The 23054-nt window shown below is 38.7% G+C and overlaps 1 protein-coding gene across 1 annotated transcript in view; it reads left to right on the forward strand.

Annotated features, from left to right (window-relative positions):
• galnt11 (UDP-N-acetyl-alpha-D-galactosamine:polypeptide N-acetylgalactosaminyltransferase 11 (GalNAc-T11)) overlaps window positions 1-16015 on the forward strand; it is a 48621-nt gene extending 32606 nt beyond the window's left edge. Inside the window, exons 10-12 of the mRNA XM_067434950.1 lie at window positions 1779-1883; window positions 12578-12715; window positions 15350-16015. Of these exons, the coding sequence (XP_067291051.1) occupies window positions 1779-1883; window positions 12578-12715; window positions 15350-15481 (375 nt within the window). The 3' untranslated portion in view covers window positions 15482-16015. The remainder of the gene's footprint in view (window positions 1-1778; window positions 1884-12577; window positions 12716-15349) is intronic.
• The last annotated feature ends 7039 nt before the right edge of the window (window positions 16016-23054 follow it).

The following is a 23054-nucleotide window of genomic DNA, read 5'->3' on the forward strand; positions in this document are numbered from 1 at the left end:
GAAATCTAGACGCACCCTAGCGGCAGCAAATCTAATCTGCCACGAGTGTCGTCTAGCAACTCTCAATACACTTCTGAGCTGTAAACGGCAAACTGGTCGGGCCAATCACATAATGGGGCTTAACATAATGACAACCATGTTGCACTTGCGTGCTTCTAGAAAACATAGAGTCTGGAGAACAGCGGTCTTTCAAATCAGCTTTGACCACGACTCTGGAAGACTTGGAGTTAAGCTTTTCTCTGAGAAAAGAACAAAGAACGGCACTGAAGTCATTCTTAAAAAGGGAAGATGTGTTCGGAGTTTTGCCGACCGGATACGGCGAAAGTTTAATCTTTCAACTAGCTCTGCTTCACCTTTGCTGCTCTGGTTGGTTGTAGCTCTGTCCGATTGTGTGCATGCCATGCAGAGGGAGTTTAAAAGACAGCCGTTTAACCCGCTCCTCGGATTGAGCCCTGCCAATGATGAGTTTCCAGACCAAACATCTTGATGTGGGTCTGGCTTGTCAGGCTACATCAGAGACTTTAGCAAGGGCCAACTTGTTATGGCAAGGCGACTTTGTCAGAGCATCTCTGAAAGGGCAAGCCTTATGGGATGCTCCTGGTCAGCAGTGTTGAGAACCTATGTACAGTGGCATGAGGAGTGACACCACAAATCGGTGACAAGGATTTTGGGCACAAGGGCAATGAAGGACTAACCTGTCTGGTCTGACTGCTAGAAGGGCTATTGTGCCACAAGTCAACAGCACATTTTTATGAAAGTTATGAGAGTAATGTGTAACAACATTTTGGGCTGCGTAGCCGCAGTCCGGTCAAAGTGCCCATGATGACCCTTGTCCACCATTAAAATCACCTACAATGGGAACACAAGAATCAAAACTCGATCGTGGAGTAATGGTAAGTCATCTGGTCCAAAGAGTCTCATTTTCCTTTACATCACGTGGACAGCCATGTACATGAGCCATTTACTGTACCCAGGGAAGTTATGGCACCAAGATGCACTGTGGGATGACGACAGTTGATGGAGGGAGTTTGATGCTTTTGGCAATGTTTTTGAATGAACATCAATTTGACACGTGCCACCAACCTAAATGTCGTTGTAAATGAGGCTTCATTGCAATATGTAATTTCCTGATGGCAGTAACCTCTTTCAGCAGGATAATGCTCCCTGTCACACTGCACACATTGTACAGGACTGGTTTGAGAAACATATTGAAGACTTCAAGGTGTTGCCCATGCCTACAAATTCCTCAGATGTCAATCAGATTGAGCATCTGTGGGATGTGTTGGAACACTTCCCATTCATGGTGCCACCTTTAAATGATCTTGAATCTTGAATGATCTGATGCTGACTTGGTGCCAGATACCACAGCACGCCTTCAGGGGTCTAGTGGAGTCCATGTCTCGGAAGGTTGACGCTGTTTTGTCAGCACATAGAAGACAAACATCTTTTTGGTCATAATGTTTTGGCTCATCGGTTTGTATCTAAGTTTGACTCTCACAACATAGACACACTATTGAGTGTCATTTTAATCTCTCCAATACAATTACATACTTTAAGTGAATAAAGAGTGAATAAAGAGCGGAGACGTGAACTGATAGCTCTCTGTATAAACAGCAGAGGGCAGTAGAGCAGCTCTTCAATGTTCATGTTTTGCATTATTTTTGCTATGCAAGAGAGTATTTAGAATATCATCTGATTTCTGTATTTGTATGTTTGTTGTTCACCATAAAATGTTTTAATATACTTATAAAAAATATTTTTTTTCTGTTCTCTCTCAGCTGCGTAATCTGCTGGCTGATAAGTGTCTGGTGGCACAGGGACGTCCCAGTCAGAAGGGTGGCGCTGTGGTGGTGAGAGACTGTGATCCACAGGACCCTGAGCAGGTCAGGGTCATTTTGTGATAATTATTAGCAGCTATGAAGTGAATTGTGCTGATTAATTGTATTTTTTTTTAAAAAAATTTTAGCTCTGGTGAATATTTTGGCTGCTAATTTATGTCATATATCATCAGTATTCATCATACTTAACACACTACTGTAAAAAAAAAGAAGATTTAAAAGAAATAAACTTGAACTGCAAATTAACTATTAATAAATGCTGTTTCCTACAAACTTTTCAGGGGGGGGGGGGGGGGGGGGGGGGTTGTGTGTTGTCCATAAAATTATTACGCAGCACAACTGTTTTCCACATTGATGATGATTAAATGTTTCTTGAGGACCAAATCATATTAAAATTATTTCTGAAGGATTATATGTGACCCTGACCCACAAAAGCAGTCATAAGTCGCGCTGGGATATTTGTGGCAACATCGAACAATACATTGTATGGGTCAAAATTAAAGCTACACTGTGTAACTTTTTTTAGTTTATTCTTAGCTAAAATCACTTAGTTCTTTCAAAAATATATGTGCTCATTAATGTATATTTACTTCTTTCAAGTAATAATGCATTCTCGTAATTTTATAATATACCATTGAAAATACATACAGTCTTGTTCAAAATAATAGCAGTACAATGTGACTAACCAGAATAATCAAGGTTTTTAGTATATTTTTTATTGCTACGTGGCAAACAAGTTACCAGTCGGTTCAAAACTCAAAACTATTTTGTACAAACATTTTTTTTTTCTGGGATTTAGCAATCCTGTGAATCACTAAACTAATATTTAGTTGTATGACCACAGTTTTTTAAAACTGCTTGACATCTGTGTGGCATGGAGTCAACCAACTTGTGGCACCTCTCAGCTGTTATTCCACTCCATGATTCTTTAACAACATTCCACAATTCATTCACATTTCTTGGTTTTGCTTCAGAAACAGCATTTTTGATATCACCCCACAAGTTCTCAATTGGATTAAGGTCTGGAGATTGGGCTGGCCACTCCATAACATTAATTTTGTTGGTTTGGAACCAAGACTTTGCCCGTTTACTAGTGTGTTTTGGGTCATTGTCATTGTCATTGTCATTACCGTTTCAAGGGCATGTCCTCTTCAGCATAGGGCAACATGACCTCTTCAAGTATTTTAACATATGCAAACTGATCCATGATCCCTGGTATGCGATAAATAGGCCCAACACCATAGTAGGAGAAACATGCCCATATCATGATGCTTGCACCTCCATGCTTCACTGTCTTCACTGTGTACTGTGGCTTGAATTCAGAGTTTGGGGGTCGTCTCACAAACTGCCTGTGGCCCTTGGACCCAAAAAGAACAATTTTACTCTCATCAGTCCACAAAATGTTCCTCCATTTCTCTTTAGGCCAGTTGATGTGTTCTTTGGCAAATTGTAACCTCTTCTGCACATGCCTTTTTTTTAACAGAGGGACTTTGCGGGGGATTCTTGAAAATAGATTAGCTTCACACAGACGTCTTCTAACTGTCACAGTACTTACAGGTAACTCCAGACTGTCTTTGATCATCCTGGAGGTGATCATTGGCTGAGCCTTTGCCATTCTGGTTATTCTTCTATCCATTTTGATGGTTGTCTTCCGTTTTCTTCCACGTCTCTCTGGTTTTGCTCTCCATTTTAAGGCATTGGAGATCATTTTAGCTGAACAGCCTATCATTTTTTGCACCTCTTTATAGGTTTTCCCCTCTCTAATCAACTTTTTAATCAAAGTACGCTGTTCTTCTGAACAATGTCTTGAACGACCCATTTTCCTCAGCTTTCAAATGCATGTTCAACAAGTGTTGGCTTCATCCTTAAATAGGGGCCACCTGATTCACACCTGTTTCTTCACAAAATTGATGACCTCAGTGATTGAATGCCACACTGCTATTTTTTTGAACACACCCCTTTCAACTAATTCAACTAATTGCCCAATTGCACAGCCTTAAGAGCGTGCATATCATGAATGCTGGGTCTCATTTGTTTTCTGACAATCTACTGAACCTACTGGTAACTTGTTTGCCACGTAGCAATAAAAAAATATACGAAAAACCTTGATTATTCTGGTTAGTCACATTGTACTGCTATTATTTTGAACAAGACTGTACGTGTTGAGTGTTCGGATGGCGGTCACCATGTTTCCCCTCCATCTTGAAAGTACATTTGCCAAAGAGGGACATACTCGTAAATCCAAGCTTCGCTTTTCGCGTTTTTACACTCGATGGCACTGTGTCGAATGTGAAGAGGAGGATTGCTTGAGGCTGCTATATGATGATGGAGGATCACTCTTAAGCCCCTTTCACACTGCACATCGGACCCGCAATATTCCCGGAACATTGCCGGGTCGCCTTCTGTGTGAAAGCAACCACGTCCCGGAATTGATTACCGAATTCGACCCGGGTCGGGGACCTAGTAACATTGCGGGATATGTATCAGAGTCGCCAAGGAAGCGGAAAAGAGAATTAAGACGGCAACGCAACAGGCAAATCAACGAGATAAAAGTAAATATTGGAGTGGCCTTTCCAAGATGGAAAGAGCTCATGAGGAGCAACGATTTTAAAAAGAACGCTGACGTTGCCTGCTTTCTTCTCGACAGGTCAAATTAATTCAGCCTATTTGTGTATATTGGAAGTTTTATTGTTGCTTGGCTAATTATATCATGGTGTGCTGTGCATAACACTAGAACGACGTCTAGGATAGTTTTCCTCGCATCAATGATGAAAAAGTATTGTTTACCTTGTAACATAAATCTGTGTTCTATGACGGATAACATGAGATTAATATTTTAATTGCATTATAATTTGTTTGCCTCACGCTAGTGATGTCGTACAATATACAGAATAGCGATAGCACTGATAAAAGTTACTTTACTAAGATTAGCTTGCATTCGTCTGGGAACCTGATAGCTGATGTTAGCAATGAAATGGTAAAAAATAACGAAAACGTAAAACTATTATTCATTTTACATAGATTAATTTGATCATAGATCATTTGGCAAATTAAATAACTGAAAATTATAATAGTTTTCAAAAGTAACCTCATCACTTGAAGCAACACTCACCGAAGAGGTCGAACTGGAAGCCATAATCTTTGACTAAATCGACCACCGTAGGAGTTGAAACGAAATCGAAATTGAGAGGAACAGAAACTATTATTCACTGGATGGTCATATACCTTTTCACCCCTAGATGCGGGAAAATATCACACAGTGTAGCTTTAAGTAGAGATCATATGGTAAATTTCCTACTGTAAATATATCAAATGTATGATTAGCAGTAGCAATAACACTTTAAAGGTGATTTTCTCAATATTTAGATTTTTTTGCACCCTCAGATTCCAGATTTTCAAATAATTGTATCTCAACTGAAGTGTCCTATCCTAACTAGTGTTAATTTTGTCACCTAGTTTTTCTAAGTCTTAAGCCCTATTCGGACTGGATTAGTTTAACATGGGGACGTGGGGGTAAAGTAATTATTACCAGAGGTTCTCGGTGATTTTAGTCCCGTCCGAATGTGCCATCTCGGTAATCATTACGGACAATGTCAGTAAAGATTACCGAGACTTTTACATTCTGTAAAAAGGTCCGGAAAAATGACCTTGGGTAATACTAGTCCCGTTCGAATAGACCTGCTGTAAAAATGTATGGTAAAATTCCGTCATTTCCTGTTTAAAAGTTTTTTAAAAAAGCGCATTTTGCGACCTTGGAGGTGCTTGAAGCATTCGGTTGCGTTGTAGGTGTTGGGACAAATCTGTGGAAAATGTCCGGTATTTTCCGCATATCGTTTAAAGCAAAAAGAAGATCAAAAGCACTTATTAGAGGCACAACACATTTTAGCTGTAGGAAAGTGTCTATTACCAACATAATCCAATCAGAATCGTTAGACTGGACCTAACTGTTTATTAAAACGCACAAATATATTGGAGACGGAGTTCAGACTGGCGCTCAGGTTGTGTTTGCTCACGTTATAACGGTAACGTCATACGCACATGACGTCAAGAAGGTGCGTAAAGCGAGTTACTCCTCCCACTTCTGCTAGTTTTACTGAGATGTCTTATCCCGTGCGAATTGGCCATTAATATTACAGACGTCCTGAGGTAAAATGACTTTACCCCCATGTCCCCATGTTAAACTAATCCAGTCCGAATAGGGCTTTAGTCTTAGTCTTGTGCTAAATGTCCTTGTTAGTTTGTCATATTTAGTCATTCACATATCTTTTTTAGTTAGCCAAGTTTTAGTCGACTAAATCTCGTCATTTTAGTCTAGTTTTAGTCAAAAGAAAACTAGTTCATAGTCAGGTTTTAGTTAAAACATCTTTTTTTTACATAAATTATTTCTGAGATTATTTCTAATACCATTTTAGTCAAATAGTGTTTCACACATCTCAAATATTGGTAAAATGTCATAATTACCAGACAAAATACACTTGATAATTGATTGAATGCAAAATGCAACTTTGTTAAATGTATCGATTTCGATCCGTATCAATTCATATATATATATATATATATATATATATATATATATAGCCTACTGTACATATTTTGAAGGCATGTGAGCTGAATATTCTATCTCGTGATGAAAAAGTAGAGACAATTGTTGTTGACGAAAATGAAGAGAGATTTTATCTTAGTTTTTATTTTATGCAAAACATTTTAGTATCGTCCTTTCTTGTCATTCGTCATCGGGCTGAAATGGGGTTGAAATGGGCTGTTACATTTAAACGTATCTGAAGAGCATTTCATGATTGGTGTCGTTTTGTTGTGTAGATGTTTGTAATTTTAACATAGGGTCTGGGCAGTATGACGATACTTATCGCTACCGCGGTTATGATTGTTAGATATTTTGCTGTATCATGTATATCGCAGTATGTAAATATATAGCACTATTGATGCTTCAGAGTGATGAAATGCATGAATGACAATATGAAGAGTGGGACATGCTTGATGTTAAAAAGAGTTATGAGTGCAATATGTGCTGAAAAGGAACAGAGCAGTGACTGGCACACTGCCAAAATGCATGCACAGAAAGCTGTCACTTTCTGAAGGTGGTCATGGATTTGGGACGGGCTTGATGTTAAAAAGTGTTATTGAACACAATAAGCAGTGAAAAAGAACTCAATGTGGCGCACATGCTGACTGATACACAGCGTAAGCAAATGCACAGAAAGCCGCATCTCAGGATGCAGCCTGACAAACCAGACCCACATCAAGATGTTTGGTCTGGAAACTCACCATTGACAGGGCTCAATCTGAGGGGCGGGATAAACGGTTGTCTTTCAAACTCCCTCTCCACGCGATAGGATAGCGCTACAACCAACCAGAGCAACGAAGGTGAAGCGGAGCTAGTTGAAGCTAGTAAACATGTGAAGATTAAACTTTCACTGTATCCGGTCGGCAAAACTCTCAGGATGCAGCCTGACAAACCAGACCCACATCAAGATGTTTGGTCTGGAAACTCATCATTGGCAGGGCTCAATCCGAGGAGCGGGTTAAACGGTTGTCTTTTAAACTCCCTCTGCATGGCATGCACACAATCGGACAGAGCTACAACCAACCAGAGCAGCAAAGGTTGAGCTGAGCTAGTTGAAAGATTAAACTTTCGCCGTATCCGGTCGGCAAAACTCCGAACACATCTTCCCTTCTTAAGAATGACTTCAGTGCCGTTCTTTGTTCTTTTCTCAGAGAAAAGCTTAACTCCAAGTCTTCCAGACTCGGGGCCAAATGTTAAGCCCCGCCCAACAACTCTATACACGGTGTCATTGGCCCAACCAGAGTGGTTTTTACAGCTCAGAACTGTATTAAGAGTTGCTAGACGACACTCGCGGGAGATTAGATTTGCGTCTAGATTTCTTGGCTAATCTTCTTGCGTTTGAATGATCAAATACAAACACGATTGTGATGTCATTTATTGATGTAAAAACAGCCGGCTATGTCATAAGTGAGAGTAAACCAGATGTATCAGTCTAATGGATCCATGCATTTGGTCTTCAATGGCTTGTTTCCACAGAGCGGTACGGTTCTGTACAGTTTAATATGATTCACACGCAATATTTGCTTCTTCTTTTGTCAGAAGTTGTAAATGGTACCCTAATTCTAAACCCTACTGTACCACTTTTTTGGCACCCTTCCGTTACCACAGTAGTCCGGTACTAACGGGTGGAGCTAGACTCACTGCAGAATGTTGATTGGTTGACAGAGCTGTCACTTGCGCATGCTTTTTCGGCTGTGTTTGTCCTTGCGGCCTGCAGCCTTGGCTCAAACAAAGCGTGTCTTCTCCTTGTGACAAGCAGCCACATGCCGAGAAGCAAGAACAAGATCTGCTGTATGTCCATTGTTGTTTACTGTTACTTTCTCCTCCGAAAGAGAATGACTTTGACTTTGGCTGTGTTTGCACTTGGCATTAACTGCGGTCACCGTTAACCCAGTCAGGCAGATCAGATCATCGGCAAATCAGGACATGGCGCGTGTACGTTTGTTCACATTGTGGCCTCTGGGGGATTTCTGTGTCCCGCAAAATTTTAATAAGGTCTGTAGCTTAAAGGTGCCCTAGAATGAGTTGAAACAATATGTTAAATTGTTCTCTGATATCTACATAGTGTATGTGGCTTATTTAAGGGCAAAATGGTCCAGATACATTTTTACAGGTCCATTTACAACCCTATAAATTGTCCCTAGGATGTAATGCTCTGTTTTTGCCTTATTTGGATGGGTCATGAATATTAATGTTGAGTTCTGCTCTGATTGGCTTATTTCAGCAGCTCACAGCAGTTCAGTAAAGCGGCTCGTGAGTCCTGACAGAACACAGACCGACTAAATGACACTTTTAAGCAAAACATCTAAAATGGAGATCGATAAAATGCAGCTTACTTGTTTATTTGGTGTTTTCAGATCATTTGTGCGCGAGAAAGAGCTTGCGTTTGTGCAGTTACCAGATTTCAGTAATTAAATCCCCCAAACAGAGCTTTTCTGTGAAAAGAAACCCGTATACACTCCGGCTTTTACCTAAACATGTCCAATCTGGCAACCATATGCACTCGCGCGCGCGGATGATCTGAAAACACCAGTAAACAAGCTGCATTTCAGCTATCTCCATTTGAGATGTTCTGCTTAAAGTGTGTCATTCAGCCTACATTTTAGACTTGTCTTTTTTGTCAACGATATTGCATATTTATAAAACGTTAGTCACAATGTAGGTTAACGTTATGCAGTGACTGTGGTGTAGCCTAATCTGAATACAAATAGGCAAAAACATCATGGGAAACACCATACTTCAGTTCTCAAAAATATAAATATATAACTTATATTTTTACAAAATGAAAAGCTTTTTCAAATGACTGTCGTTTTAACTTATATGGTGGAAAAGGTGACGTTTGCTAGAAGGATCGAGTGAACGATCTAAGCAAAGTATCTACGGTTGTATTTTGTAATACAAAATAATATTACCCTTTGTCATTAGACACTATTTAGTTTTGTATGGTACTTGGCGTTTCATATTGTTACTGTACTAGCATCTTGTGTCATCTAGACAATGCGATCTCTCTAAGAAACTTTCAATTTAATCAGAAATTGTTTAAACAGTCAATAAGTGAATAAAATCGCTACTTACTGCTTGTAGGAATATAGTTGCCCCTTTCTTCAGTTTAAAGATGCTGAGCGAAGCTTGTTTGAAATGGGCCAAACAAACGAACGATCTGGAATTAAATTGTTGTGGTATCGGATTATAAACATCAACCATGACTGTTGACATTTTTTATCTGTGGGAATTGTAGAAAAGTCCTCAGGTCTCCTAAACAGCCTGGAACATGAAGTGTGTCCATGCGAGCAGCTTGTTTACCTGATGATTCACTCCATTTCCGCCTGACAATGAACATGTTTGGAGAGATGCAAATGTTGGGGCCGTGCATATAAATGATCCCCAATGCTTATGTCATGTTGAGAAGCACCTTTTTTCCCGTGGAGTTTTGGATTCACAAGATTTACATAAGAAGTGGTAGGCAATGATGTTTGAGACTCACACTATGTGATGTCCATGTACTGAACACTTATTTCACCATGGCATGGTTAATTCAATTTTTCATTCTAGGGCACCTTCAAAATTACTTTCACTTTAGCCTCTATCAATGGCAGTGCACACACACCTTTTGTGATTTATTCAAACAAAAGTAATGTTACAATCGATCACAGAGTATTAATCTACTTATTTAAGATTACCAACATTAATCTTATATTATCAAAACATTAATTAGTCTGAAGCATTTCATGATTGAAGGAGCACGCAAGCATTTAAATTTTAATTGCAGAAAAAACGTGCAGAATGCACATCACATTAAAGATCATTAATTAGAACTAAACAAGGGTGGGCTAGTCTACGACACCAGATTAAGAGTAAAAATGATACAAATTAAACAATGTCCCATTGATTTCACTTCAGTCTTAGATCAAATTAAGTTTGAATATAGAAATATTTCCAGAGTTAATCATACAGAAATAACTGCAATGACTATATTGACAGAAATGGGAGATTAATAAACATGCTGAAACAATAAAAACAAACTACTGTATTTCCTCAAATAAAAGCCTGCAGTCAATTAAATGCCAGGCCTCTGATAGTGGCCGGGGGCGTGGTCAGCACCAACAAATAAAGGCCGGTCTCAAATAAAGGCCGGGGGAAAATGAGTGGATAATCTCCTAAATGCCGTTAATTTAATGCGAAACCATCCTAATGCCACACGCCCCGATGCGAGTCATGCCAGTGCGACACACACTAATCCTGGTCTCTTCTATAGTTAACCTAAACACTTTACAGGGATTGCTTTGTAAATGAAATTGAGAATATAACAGATGCATGTGCCATTTTAAATAGGCTACTGTAGTCTATGAGAGATGCGACGTCTGTGAAAATACCGTGTCACCAGGCAGGCTACAGATATCGATCTCAATCTCAATCCTCAATCTGCTCCGTCAGTAGTCAGGGCACTGATCAGGGAGTCAGTCCATTGACTTACCGGAGTCCTGATCAGTGCCCTGACTTCTGAACTAGGGAGCTGATTAAGACGCACCTAATATTAGCCTTTCGTCTCTTTTATGTCTTAAGGCTGTCGCACCCAAGCCTCGAATCTCAGCTCCGCGCAGCACCGTCTCAAGCCTTATTTATACTTTCGCCTGTCTCCGCTGCGCAAGCCTCCGCTGACTGCACGCGCTCCTCCCCAAACGGACGAGGCGTTTATACTTGACACGCTCGCCGTTGTGTTATTCTCTGAAACGACAGAGGACGATTCGGAGTAATATTTCTATAAACCAACGCGTCGAGAAGAAGTGGACTAACGTGCACAGGTGATGATATTTATTTTAGTACATTTCATTAATAACCACACTACAAAAGAATTGTGTAAATGGCTTATTTGTGCTTTTGTAGGCTCATTCAGTAAATATAAGCACCTAATTTGTATGTGCAAACTGGGGGCCGGTGTGATGAGACGTCATGCTCAGCTAGATTCGCCGAGAACTCGTTCATCTTCGGATGCAGAGCTGCGCGCGGAATTACAAAAAAAATGCGTATTATTTAGTTGTATGGTGATATTTTTGCAAATGCATCTTTAAAAAAAATCAATGATATTTGTCCACTGGAATGATCACTTTAAATTGAAAACGGTTTACATAAAGCAATTATATTTCAAACAGATGGAATTAGAAATACAGCCCTGCCTCTAATAAAAGCCTGCTTCAAATAAAAGCCAGTTGGCATCGGCAGTTCAGGTAAATAAAGGCCTTATTTGAGGAATTATGGTATATTCCGATTATTCCTCTGGCAAAGCAGCTGGCAGCTCTTCATAAGGATCTCATAGCTGTGATTGCACAGGTGATCACCTCATTCAGATAATGTTGTGCAATCAAAATAAAAAATGACACATGGTAGGTTATCATGTAAAAAAATATTGATTTTTATTGTAGAGTTCCAATAAGTTAAATTTTCTGAGATTTATATTATACGCACGCTGAATGTAGATACGATGGCTGGATTGCGTTTACATTACACCAAGATCCAATCACAATGCGTCCTCAACTACCTCTTGACCAGGACACACTGATCGGATAACATTCTGATCAGAAATGCGCTTACACTTGTTCTTTTCAATGTGTATGGGGACAACATCCGAATCCAGGTTGCATGTTAATTCCAAGTGTAAATACAGCCTTTGATCCTTACACTTCGCCTTTCATAAGAGTACTGTTGGCGGTGGAAACGCAAGCCGGATCAGGGTTTACGGTCCGGAATCATACAATACTGAACGAATCAAAAGTAACAGCAGCCTAATATAACTATCGGCTGCTCTGTGTCATTAATATGAATTAAATAAAAGACAAAATAATGTGCTGCTCTAGACTGAATAACTTTTGTTTGGCTTTAATAAGAATATTATTACTTTTTTAATCATACAGTAAAGACTGTAGTAAGACTAATATTTTAGTTTTACATTTGTTTTTGTTTGTTTAAGCACTCATTTTAACTATGTTGAATAATCCTTTTTGTACCTGATTAACTTTAATGCATTTTTTTTCATATTGTATTGTAATTTGCTTTTTTTTTTAAATAACAAAAATGTCCAAAAAGTTTCTCATATCGGGAAAAATTGGCCAAATCGCCCACCCCTATTTTAACCTGTGTTCTGTGTGTTGATGTTTTGCAGGAATGGGCTTATGATGAGGAACACGAGTTAATTCTAGCCGGGCTGCTGTGTTTGGACATGTCTGAGATTCGTTCCTCTGACCCGCCACGCCTCATGAAGTGTCACGGCTCAGGTGGATCTCAACAGTGGACACTGGGGGTGAGAAATCTTCCCATTATACACTTGTATCATCTGTGCACTAGGTCTGCAGCTGCCGGGTAATAACCAAGTTATATATAATTGTTTTGATTTAATTTGATTTTTAAAAAGCCAAATTATATTTTAAACATTATGTTGGAAAATTGCCCATTGTGCATGTGTTAAAATAAGGTGACAGCCATTTTAAACAGTAGTGTACACTTAAAGGTGTCATGAACTGGCGTGTTTTTTTTTTAATATATACTGTTGTCTGAGGTCAACTAATGATGTTTTTTTGTGGTTTTTACATTCAAAAACATCATAGCTATTTTCTACACTGGTTTTGAGACTGTCTTCAGAACGCTAGGTTTTGATGGGCGTGACCCACTGGAGACTTGGAAGTAAACGCCCACGGCTAGGATTGAATAAAATTTGCATATTTAATGAGCTCCAGCTCAGCTGTCATATCTATGCCCCTGTCAGTTCAGTTCACATGAGGGAAAGATAATTTTGAAAGCGGCAACTGCAACTTGTCTTTATCAAACAAACACAATGATTTATTTCTCATCCACCCGCGATTCATGGCCCGCACTCGCACGATCAGTCGATATAAGCACGAACCGCAAGCTCACACACACACACACATGTGCGCGCCCAGATCAAGAAAGAATTAGGTTTTGGTCTGGTATAGCCCCGGGACTAGTACTATTACATATAAAAAAGACGTTTTACTCACATAGGTTTGTTGCACCGTTCCTGTCGGATCCAATATAGAAGGCTCAACATTGTGTCTGCAAATCCAGCACTTGAGGCTTGTTTACAAACGATTCCGCAGTGAAATGAAGCAAACACACAAACGTTCTTCTCCACGTGAGCTGGAACTTCATTAAAAATAAATGAAGTATCACACATTCCTCATATTATGAGCCGAAGGAAGCTTATGCAGCGACTGTGTTCTTCCACAATATCTTGCTATCTTCTTCCACATGTTTATTGCTGCTGGTTAGTGATCCGATCAGCTCCATGAGTCGGTGGGTGGGGTTACTGAATTAGACATTCTGTAGAGGCGGTGTTTCGTAGCGCTATGACCCAAGAATGAAGCTCACGATCGTTTTCTGGGCCTGGTGTCTATAAAATCTTTTCTTTGACTAAAAAGGAAGTTTCCAGCTCTGAAACCTACAGGATAATCCTGTATTACCATGACCTTTTATATATCAAAAGCTCAAGGGAAAGTTGATTTCTCAATTCATCGCCCTTTTAATGCTTATTGTATACACCAATCAGGCATAACATTATGATCTATAATTTTATCTAATATTGTGTTTTGGTATTGTGGGTCCCTCTTTTGCTGTTAAACCAACCCTTACCAGTCGAGGCATTGACTCCACTAGACCCCTGAAGGTGTGCTGTGGTATCTGACACCAAGATGTAAGCAACATATCCTTTAAGTCCTGTAAGTTGCGAGGTGGGGCCTCCGTGGATCTGACTTTTGTTAAACACATTTCACTGTGTGGACAACTCAATCTCATTGTTGTGCTCCTCAAATCATTCCTGAACCATTTTTGCTTTGTGGCAGGGCACATTATCCTGCTGAAAGAGGCCACAGCCATTAGGGAATACAGTTTCTATGAAAGGGTGTACATGGTCTGCAACAATGCTTAGATAGGTCAAAGTAACACATGGATGGCAGGACCCAAGGTTTCCCAGAAGAACATTGTCCAAAGCATCACTCTGCCGGCTTGCCTTCTTCCCATAGTGCATCCTGGTGCCATGTGTTCCCCAAGAAAGTGACGCACACGCATCCAACCATCCACGTGATGTAAAAGAAAATGTGATTCATCAGACCAGACCATCTTTCATTGCTCTGTGGTCCAGTTCTTGATGCTCACGTTGGTGCTTTGGTGGTGGACAGGGGTCAGCATGGGCATCCTGACTGTGTATTCTGCCCCCTTTATCAGAACCAGCATTAACCTCTTGAGCAATTTGAGCTACAGGAGCTCATCTGTTTGATTGGACCACACAGGCCAGCCTTCACTCCCTATGGCATCAGTAAAGGCTGAAGACTTGCCCATTCACCACTGCCACTTTTGATAGATACTGACCACTGCAGACCGGGGACACCCCACAAGAGCTGTAGTTTTGGAGATGCTCTGACCCAGTCGTCTAGCCATCACACTTTGACCCTTGTCAAACTTGTTCAAATCCTTACACTTGCCCATTTTTCCTGCTTTTAACACAGTGGTTTTCAAACCTCTCCTGGAGGCACCCCAGCCCTTATCAGACACACCCAATTTAGTTATTGCAGTCTGTGCTCATGAGCTGATGAGATGAGTCAGGTGTGATTAAAGGAGGGAGACACAAAATGTGCAGGGCTGGGGTGCCTTCAGGACAGGTTTGAAAACCACTGTTCTAACACATCAACTTTGAGGACCGAATGTTCACTTGCTGCCTAATAAATCCCAACCGCTATCAGGTGCTGTGATGAAGAGATAATCAGTGTTATTCACTTCACCTGTCAGTGGTTATGATGTTATGCCTCATTGGTATATGCCTCTCTTGTTTAGATATGTTGACATGTGCTTTGCTTCCTATATCCTTTGTATGAAGTAATCATTTTTAAAATGTTTAAAACAAGTTTGTTTTTGTCCTCCTCAGAAAAATAACTGGCTGTACCAGGTGTCAGTGGGCCAATGTTTGGCTGTTCCCGACCCTCTCAGTGTCAAAGGATATGTTGCCATGGCGATCTGTGAAGACTCCCGGTCCCAGCAGTGGCTGTTGGAGGGTTGAAGATGCTGGTAGTGCGAGGAACCACAAATATAGAGCGCCCCCTCTGGCTGGGGATTAAACTGCACCGCCGCAGTGCCGTCAGCTCAGAAATGGACAACAGACCCTTGCTGGTCCTGACGCTGTAACCGCATCGTGAGGATGACGATTTGAGCTCAACATTGAGCTTCAGCCTTGGTTTGAAGCTTTCTCGACTCATATTCTTTACTCAGAAACAAAACATGTTTTGGAGAGTATTTTAAAAATGGTTTATTCGAGTATTTGTACGTTTTAATAATTTTAATTTGCTCTTTGAAATGTAAACAATTTGCACAGAGAAATTCTATTTTCATTTTATTACAGATGTTAGATGTGTTAAATGTAACATTAGTCTTTAATCATCATTTTGAATGCAGCATTTCTTAGCAGTATATTAGTATTTTTGTCAAATTCATAAGCCTGTCATTTTTATTTCATTTATGTGATTTTATTTGATTTAATAATCACTGGATTTACCTTGACCTTAATAAACTGTAAATTAATTGGGTCGTTTTGTAATGGATTAGTATTTCTTATGATTGCTGGCATTCAGTGAAATAGCTTACTGAATAAAATCTATGAGTATTGCTAAGCTAAGCTACTTTACTACAGTTAGTGTTAGGGCAAGTAGTTTGGAAAATGGGTTGACGGACAGTATTTTTCATCTCAATCATTTTGGACTGACTGGAAATTTTAAATGTACTTTTTTTTACATGGATTGTTTTTTCATGGCTGAAAGTACACCTATTTGAAAGTCCAATGTGAATGTAAACTGCACTTCCTGTCATTTTGTACATGGAATTGTAAATACAGTGACATGACATACGAATATAACATTCAATCGTGTTTGGATTTTGTTTCAAAGGTGCATTCAACATTTCATTTAAAATGTTTTACACATTAGGAAATAGTGTTTTTTCGTTAAGTGTCATCTGAATGGTGTGCACATGTAAAACGGTACCGATCATAGTTTTCTATAAAGAATGTTAATTATCATATTGAAATATTTCACTAAACATCGGGGAGATTCTTCACATGCCTTCTGGCTGTAGCCTTTGTAGATTCACCAGTGGCAAGGCCAGACATTTTCAAGCTTGGTGAAATGGGGTGACCCAATGCCTTGAAACCACGCCCACTTAGCTAGACCATAGTGGCGATCCACATCAGTCAAGTGGCCACGCCCTTAATTATGCAGAACTTTAAGGCTTAATATAGCCTTAGCGGGGAAAGGCTATCAGACTCCAATGTTGAATGACAAAATCCTAATAAAATTCACACACTACATGGATGAGCACATAGTGTATAGTGCGTCATTTTGGACGCAATTTTAATATACAGAAAGACAGTAAATGGGAGAACGTGCAATGTGCATATGGCAGAATAAGTCCCACCTTCTAAAGAAAAGAGCCAATCCCTGATTGCTAAACTCTTATTTGATTGCTGTCACTGCCATTAGTAGCTTTAGTTCTAGCTGTTTCTATAGAAACAAGCAGTGTTCTGAAATGTGTTTAAGACTGTGCATGTGGAATAGCTTGCTCCAGCCCGAAAATGATTTCTGTCATGATATCAGCGTTTAGAAACAACATGTATGAGACAGTCAGATTTCATTGGTGATTAACTGTAAACTTGGTAAACAGTTTTTGAGAATTTGATGTTTCCCTATTCAAAGAGATAGGAACTGCACATACAAGATGGCCACTGAGTTAAATGACCAGTCTTAAAGGGACTTTGATATTGCGCATTGCACTTTCTTCCATTCATAAGTAAATGAATGCGCAGTCTCGTCTCAGTCTCGCGTAGCCAAATCTTCAGACTGACTGCAGAACGTCTGGACTCCATTACAGCTTTCATTGGCCAAGGACCCCTAGAAGCTGAACGGTCCCATAGAGGCAAAGTTTCGTAATTATTACGCAGGAATTAAAGTGTAATTTCTAGCTATATCAGCCTAGAACTTTTAATTTTCCGTTGTTCTTAGTACACAATATTACGGAAGCTTATTGCATTCACTTGAGAAAAAAAAAATCTACTCTGTTTTTCTGAATTAATGACTTAATTATCTCAGAATTATGAGATAATTTTTCATAAATAATTTTTTTTTGCTCTGTTTTTCTGAATTAATGACTTAATTATCTCAGAATTATGAGATAATTTTTCATAAATAATTTTTTTTTGCTCTGTTTTTCTGAATTAATGACTTAATTATCTCAGAATTATGAGATAATTTTTCATGAATAATTTTTTTTTGCTCTGTTTTTCTGAATTAATGACTTAATTATCTCAGAATTATGAGATAATTTTTCATAAATAAATTTTTTTTTGCTCTGTTTTTCTGAATTAATGAGATCCCTCAAAATCCAGCCAAGAGCTCTATTTTAGCTGGATTGCATGGAAGTAAACATGTCCCGCCTTTCAAATTTAATCCGGATTTATTTTACTTTGGGTTTGAGACATTGGCCCTCATTTATCAAAAGTGCGTACACCAAATTTCCAGCGTACACCTTGCGTACACCCAAACCCACGGTGACTTTGAGATTTATCAATATGGACGTTGGCGTACGGCACGCTCAAATCCTACGCCAGCTCAGGAGGTGGTGTACGCACGTTTGAGTTAGTGGGAAAATGCGCAGAAAAACAATTCCTAACACCACAAAACGCACTGACAAGATATGTTATATGACCCACTGTTAAAAACCACAACAACAACATTTAGTGTTTATTTTTGTGTAACATGAACGTCAATGTTTAATTTGTGTGACTTTACCAAAGTGTTTGATCTGTAGGCATATGTATTCCTCCAGTCGCGAGCCTGTGCGCTTTATCTGACGTTTCAGGCCCGCGCCTGGCTCAGCAGCTGCGCACGGACTGGGACTAAAATAATTCAGACTGACAAAATAATAAAAATGGCCTTCTTCTTTTAAATAATAATAAAATCAATAAAAACGGCATTTTCTTCTAAATAACAAGCGTCATTAAGAATAATAATCATAATAATAAGAAGAAGAATCTTACAAATTGTCATGTAAATATTAATGTGAATGAATCTTACTCCACATCACATCATCATCACTATTGTACACCCTAATACATGTGCCGTGATACGAAACTAAATGCTAATTGTTTCAAAACGTGCTGTAAAATAATGCATTGTGATGGTAATTTATCATCCAAACAGCTATTTAAACTGCTGGAGTGCGCTTCTCAACCCCCACACTAACAGTAGCTACTCGTAATTTGGGTCCATATTTTGTTTTTGTAAGCGCCTTTAATCCCACTCTTTAAACTCCCAAATAAAACAATTTCGGGTTTTTTTCCACTTCCCTGGTGATGGTCTCGATGGGCGCAACTCAATCATCTCAATAGTTCAGTAGTCAGAGCACTGATCAGGGAGTCAGCCCGTTGACTTATGTCCTAATCAGTGCCCTGACTAAGTGGACTAAAGAGATGATTGAGCGCGCCCGATCTCCACGTCGGAGAAGTTTCGTTTCTTTGCCGTCTTCTGTTTGTCCATGACGTAAAATGAGGGCGTGCGGGAGGCAGAAACTTGAATATATAGGGGCGTGTTATTCTAATGACGATCGTTTTCAGCCGCGGGATTTATCAAGGGCAAGTATTGCGTACACCTGAATTGCAGAGGTGCGCACAGCTTCATAAAGCAGGCGGTGAGAGGAGTGTAAGCATAATCTTACGCCAACATATACACCCGTTTCTACGCAAGATTGATAAATGAGGGCCATTGTCTTTAAGTAATAAAAATTGTATTGTATTTAGTGCATCAACTTTGTGAAGACAGCTCATGACAGCAGAAATGAACATTCTGATCTGCTTGACATTGCTATTGCACTCCATGGGGATCCAGTATTTTCAACAATTGCCTGATTGTCTCTTGTGTCACCACGTAGCCAGCCTGAATGCATTTCAGATGCATCATCTTAACACGATCACATAGTAATGCGTATCAATAGTACGAGTGTGAAATCGTGTCTAATGTATATCGTCTGGAATGTATATTGTGTGGAATGTTTACTGAGATAATGCACGTGCTACACAGTCTTTCGCTAGCATGCATATGACATGCTCTTGAGTAGGTTGGGGATGGTGGGATGGGGGGTTCGTACGTATAATATGCCATAAAGTGCGTATAAGCACGTGAAAAACTGTGTACCATATGCACACCAAAACTCATTTTAGCGTATACATCCACAAGATTGCACACTTATTATACTACTATTTATACGAATGTTCATGAGATCGGCTGTCTGCACAAATTTGAAAGGCGGGACATGTTTACTTCCATGCAATCCAGCTAAAATAGAGCTCTTGGCTGGATTTTGAGGGATCTCATTAATTCAGAAAAACAGAGCAAAAAAAAAATTATTTATGAAAAATTATCTCATAATTCTAAGATAATTAAGTCATTAATTCAGAAAAACAGAGCAAAAAAAATTATTTATGAAAAATTATCTCATAATTCTGAGATAATTAAGTCATTAATTCAGAAAAACAGAACAAAAAAATTTATTTATGAAAAATTATCTCATAATTCTGAGATAATTAAGTCATTAATTCAGAAAAACAGAGCAAAAAAAATTTATTCATGAAAAATTATCTCATAATTCTGAGATAATTAAGTCATTAATTCAGAAAAACAGAGCAAAAAAAATTTATTTATGAAAAATTATCTCATAATTCTGAGATAATTAAGTCATTAATTCAGAAAAACAGAGTAGATTTTTTTTTCTCAAGTGAATGCAATAAGCTTCCGTACCTACGTAACCTACGTAACTACGAGTTCTTTTTTTTTTTTTTTTTTTTTTTTTGTGAGATGCTAACAGTCTAATCAGATTCAATGATCTATGCTAAGCTATGCTAAACCCCCAGACCCGGAGATTGGATGAATAAATTCGAAAACAGTAAAACTCGACTGTTTAAACTAGGGGAGTTGGAAAATGAGACTTTTTTTTTTTTTTTAAAGTGAAGTGTTCCTTTAAACCTAAAGACCACATCAATCACAACAAGATCAAGATCATAAAGTGCCACCTGTAATTTTTTTTTTTAGTAAATTCATCGTCTGTAGGCCTACTTCACCTAAATATTAAACATATTCAGCCTATTTTTCTGCAGAACTCTTGATGCTATTGAATTGTGTTGTTGGTTGTTTACAGCTGTATTGTCCACAGAGAAAATGAAATTGTCTTGTAAGGTGGCATCAATCTTTTGGAAGATTCAGCTCTGCTGTGCAAGATCTGGCTCCACTTGTGGTGCACATATCAAAGAACCGATGGGCCACCTTCTTCACATCAAACACACACAGTGATGGGGTTCTGCTTTCCTCTCCCTGCATTAACAAAAGTATTTGCACCTTATGTTAGGGGAAATCAAACAAATATAGTAAAGGCAGCTCTCATACTTCACAAATATGGCTTATAATTCAGTGGATACCATGATGTAAATGAGGGTGTACAGCGGGGTTAAAAACAACCCAACTTGGGTTGAAAATGGACAAACCCAGAAATTGGGTTGTTTGAATGAGTACATTCACTGGGTACAAACAACCCAATTTCTCGGTTTGTCCATTTTCAACCCAACTTGAGTTGTTTTTAACCCAGCATTTTTTAGAGTGTTCCAATGTGTTTGTGCAATTTGTGGTCACTGCTTTATTTATAATACTGGCAGTCTTGGTTTTGCACATTTGTACTCCTGTGCAGTAGCAGAATCTTTGAAGCACTCTTTCATGAGTTGCTTGAGATGATCTGTGGTAGACGGTAGTATATGGTTTGCCAGCATCACAACATTTTTTTTATTCTGCTCTCATTGTTTACAAGATACAGTTGCATATGTGTTAGATTTGGGATGATTTACAATGAATTCAAGTACAATTTAATTTAATACAGTTAAAGAGCCAAAACTCTATAGGAAATAATATTATGTAAACAGTCACAATTATCCTCCATTACTTAAACGTAACATTAGATGGCCTTTGCTGTTTATGTGCCTAGTAACATCTGCTATTCCCTGGTGATAGCAGCAAGCAATAATTTTGTACCCAACATACGGAGCACCAATAATGTATACTTAGTGTCACCTTTAATGAACGGCCATTTTTTGCAAACATTCATTTTTCAAAAGAGCATCTAAAGGACGCAGCTCCCTCTGGGGTTTGGTCTTTTGGTCTGGACTCTCTGCTTTCCCTGAAGGCTGAACTGTGTCCTGCTCTAATGTCTCTTGACAGATTTCATATTCAAGTCAAGTTAACTTTAACTTGACTTAAATATAGCGCTTTTACAATGACGATTGTTTTAAAGCAGATTCACAGTGTTAAACAGGAAAATATTCCAACAAAATTTGATTTGGCTGTAAAGTCGTTCTGGAGAGAACAGTGACATTATCAGCTCATTTCAATTTATCATATAGCGACAATGCTGGCAGATCAGTATTATAGTTGATACAGTTAATTTCGTAATTAATTGTATTCTGAATATTTTAGTGTCCCCAACTAAGCCAAAGACGACAGTGGCAAGGAACCAAAACTCCATCAGGACATGATGGAGAAAAAAAACCTTGGGAGAAACCAGACTCATGTTCCTCCTGTGTCTTTTCCGGCTGCTTCTCAGGGTCACAGGCCTTTATGGGGGCTTATCTGGCCACATTGATGTGTCATTTTCTTGCCTGTCCCTAACACTTTAGAAAATATCATATAATAAAAAATAATAATTTATCTAGCTAGATATTTGACTTGGAATCGTGCAATACCAATTAAAAATCTGGACATGATTGATGAGTTTCAATTAATATAATAGAGTGATTCTACAATTGGAGATACATGTAGCATTTTCAAAAAGTAAAGGGGGAAAAAAAATTAATAGAAATTCTTTCCAGTATAAATTGTCATAATCCAGTGCTTGACAAACACAAGTTACTTCCCCTTTTTTTTTTTTTTTTTTTTTACTTTTAACAAAAAAGTGATTAAGTGATTTGTAAGAGAGTAAATCAACTCTGTTACAGATAAATTATGCAATGTGTAGAAATAGTATTGGTAACAGGATTGACAATTTAAACATTTTTAGCCAAAAACTCCACTTGCTAGCATAAATGCTAAGAGCACATGATGGCACGAATGAAATCATGATTAAAAGACTTTTAAATAACCAACTGTGTGATCAGGGATGAATTCTGTCGTTCTTTTGATATTGCGATGAAAGAGAGGATTCTGAAATCCCCTGCCGCTTCAATATACCTGTATAATTAAATTCATAATCAAAACCTTAATCAATATATAGCCTAATCTTCCTATATTATTATAATGATTCTTTCCAGTATAATTTTGCTGAACCACTGACTGTTTCTTGTTTTCTAAAGTGTGTGTTTGGTCTCTGAGGAGTGACTGCATTCTAAAAAATGCTGGGTTAAAAACAACCCAAGTTGGGTTGGAAATGGAAATGCGACTTAAGTAAATAGACCCATTCAAACAACCCAATTTCTGGGTTTGTCCATTTCCAACCCAACTTGGGTTGTTTTTAACCCAGCATTTTTTACAGTGAGGGTCTGGCCCAGAGATGTG

This window comes from Pseudorasbora parva, chromosome 24 (assembly GCF_024679245.1).
Source record: "Pseudorasbora parva isolate DD20220531a chromosome 24, ASM2467924v1, whole genome shotgun sequence".
In the NCBI taxonomy this organism is placed as follows: domain Eukaryota; kingdom Metazoa; phylum Chordata; class Actinopteri; order Cypriniformes; family Gobionidae; genus Pseudorasbora; species Pseudorasbora parva.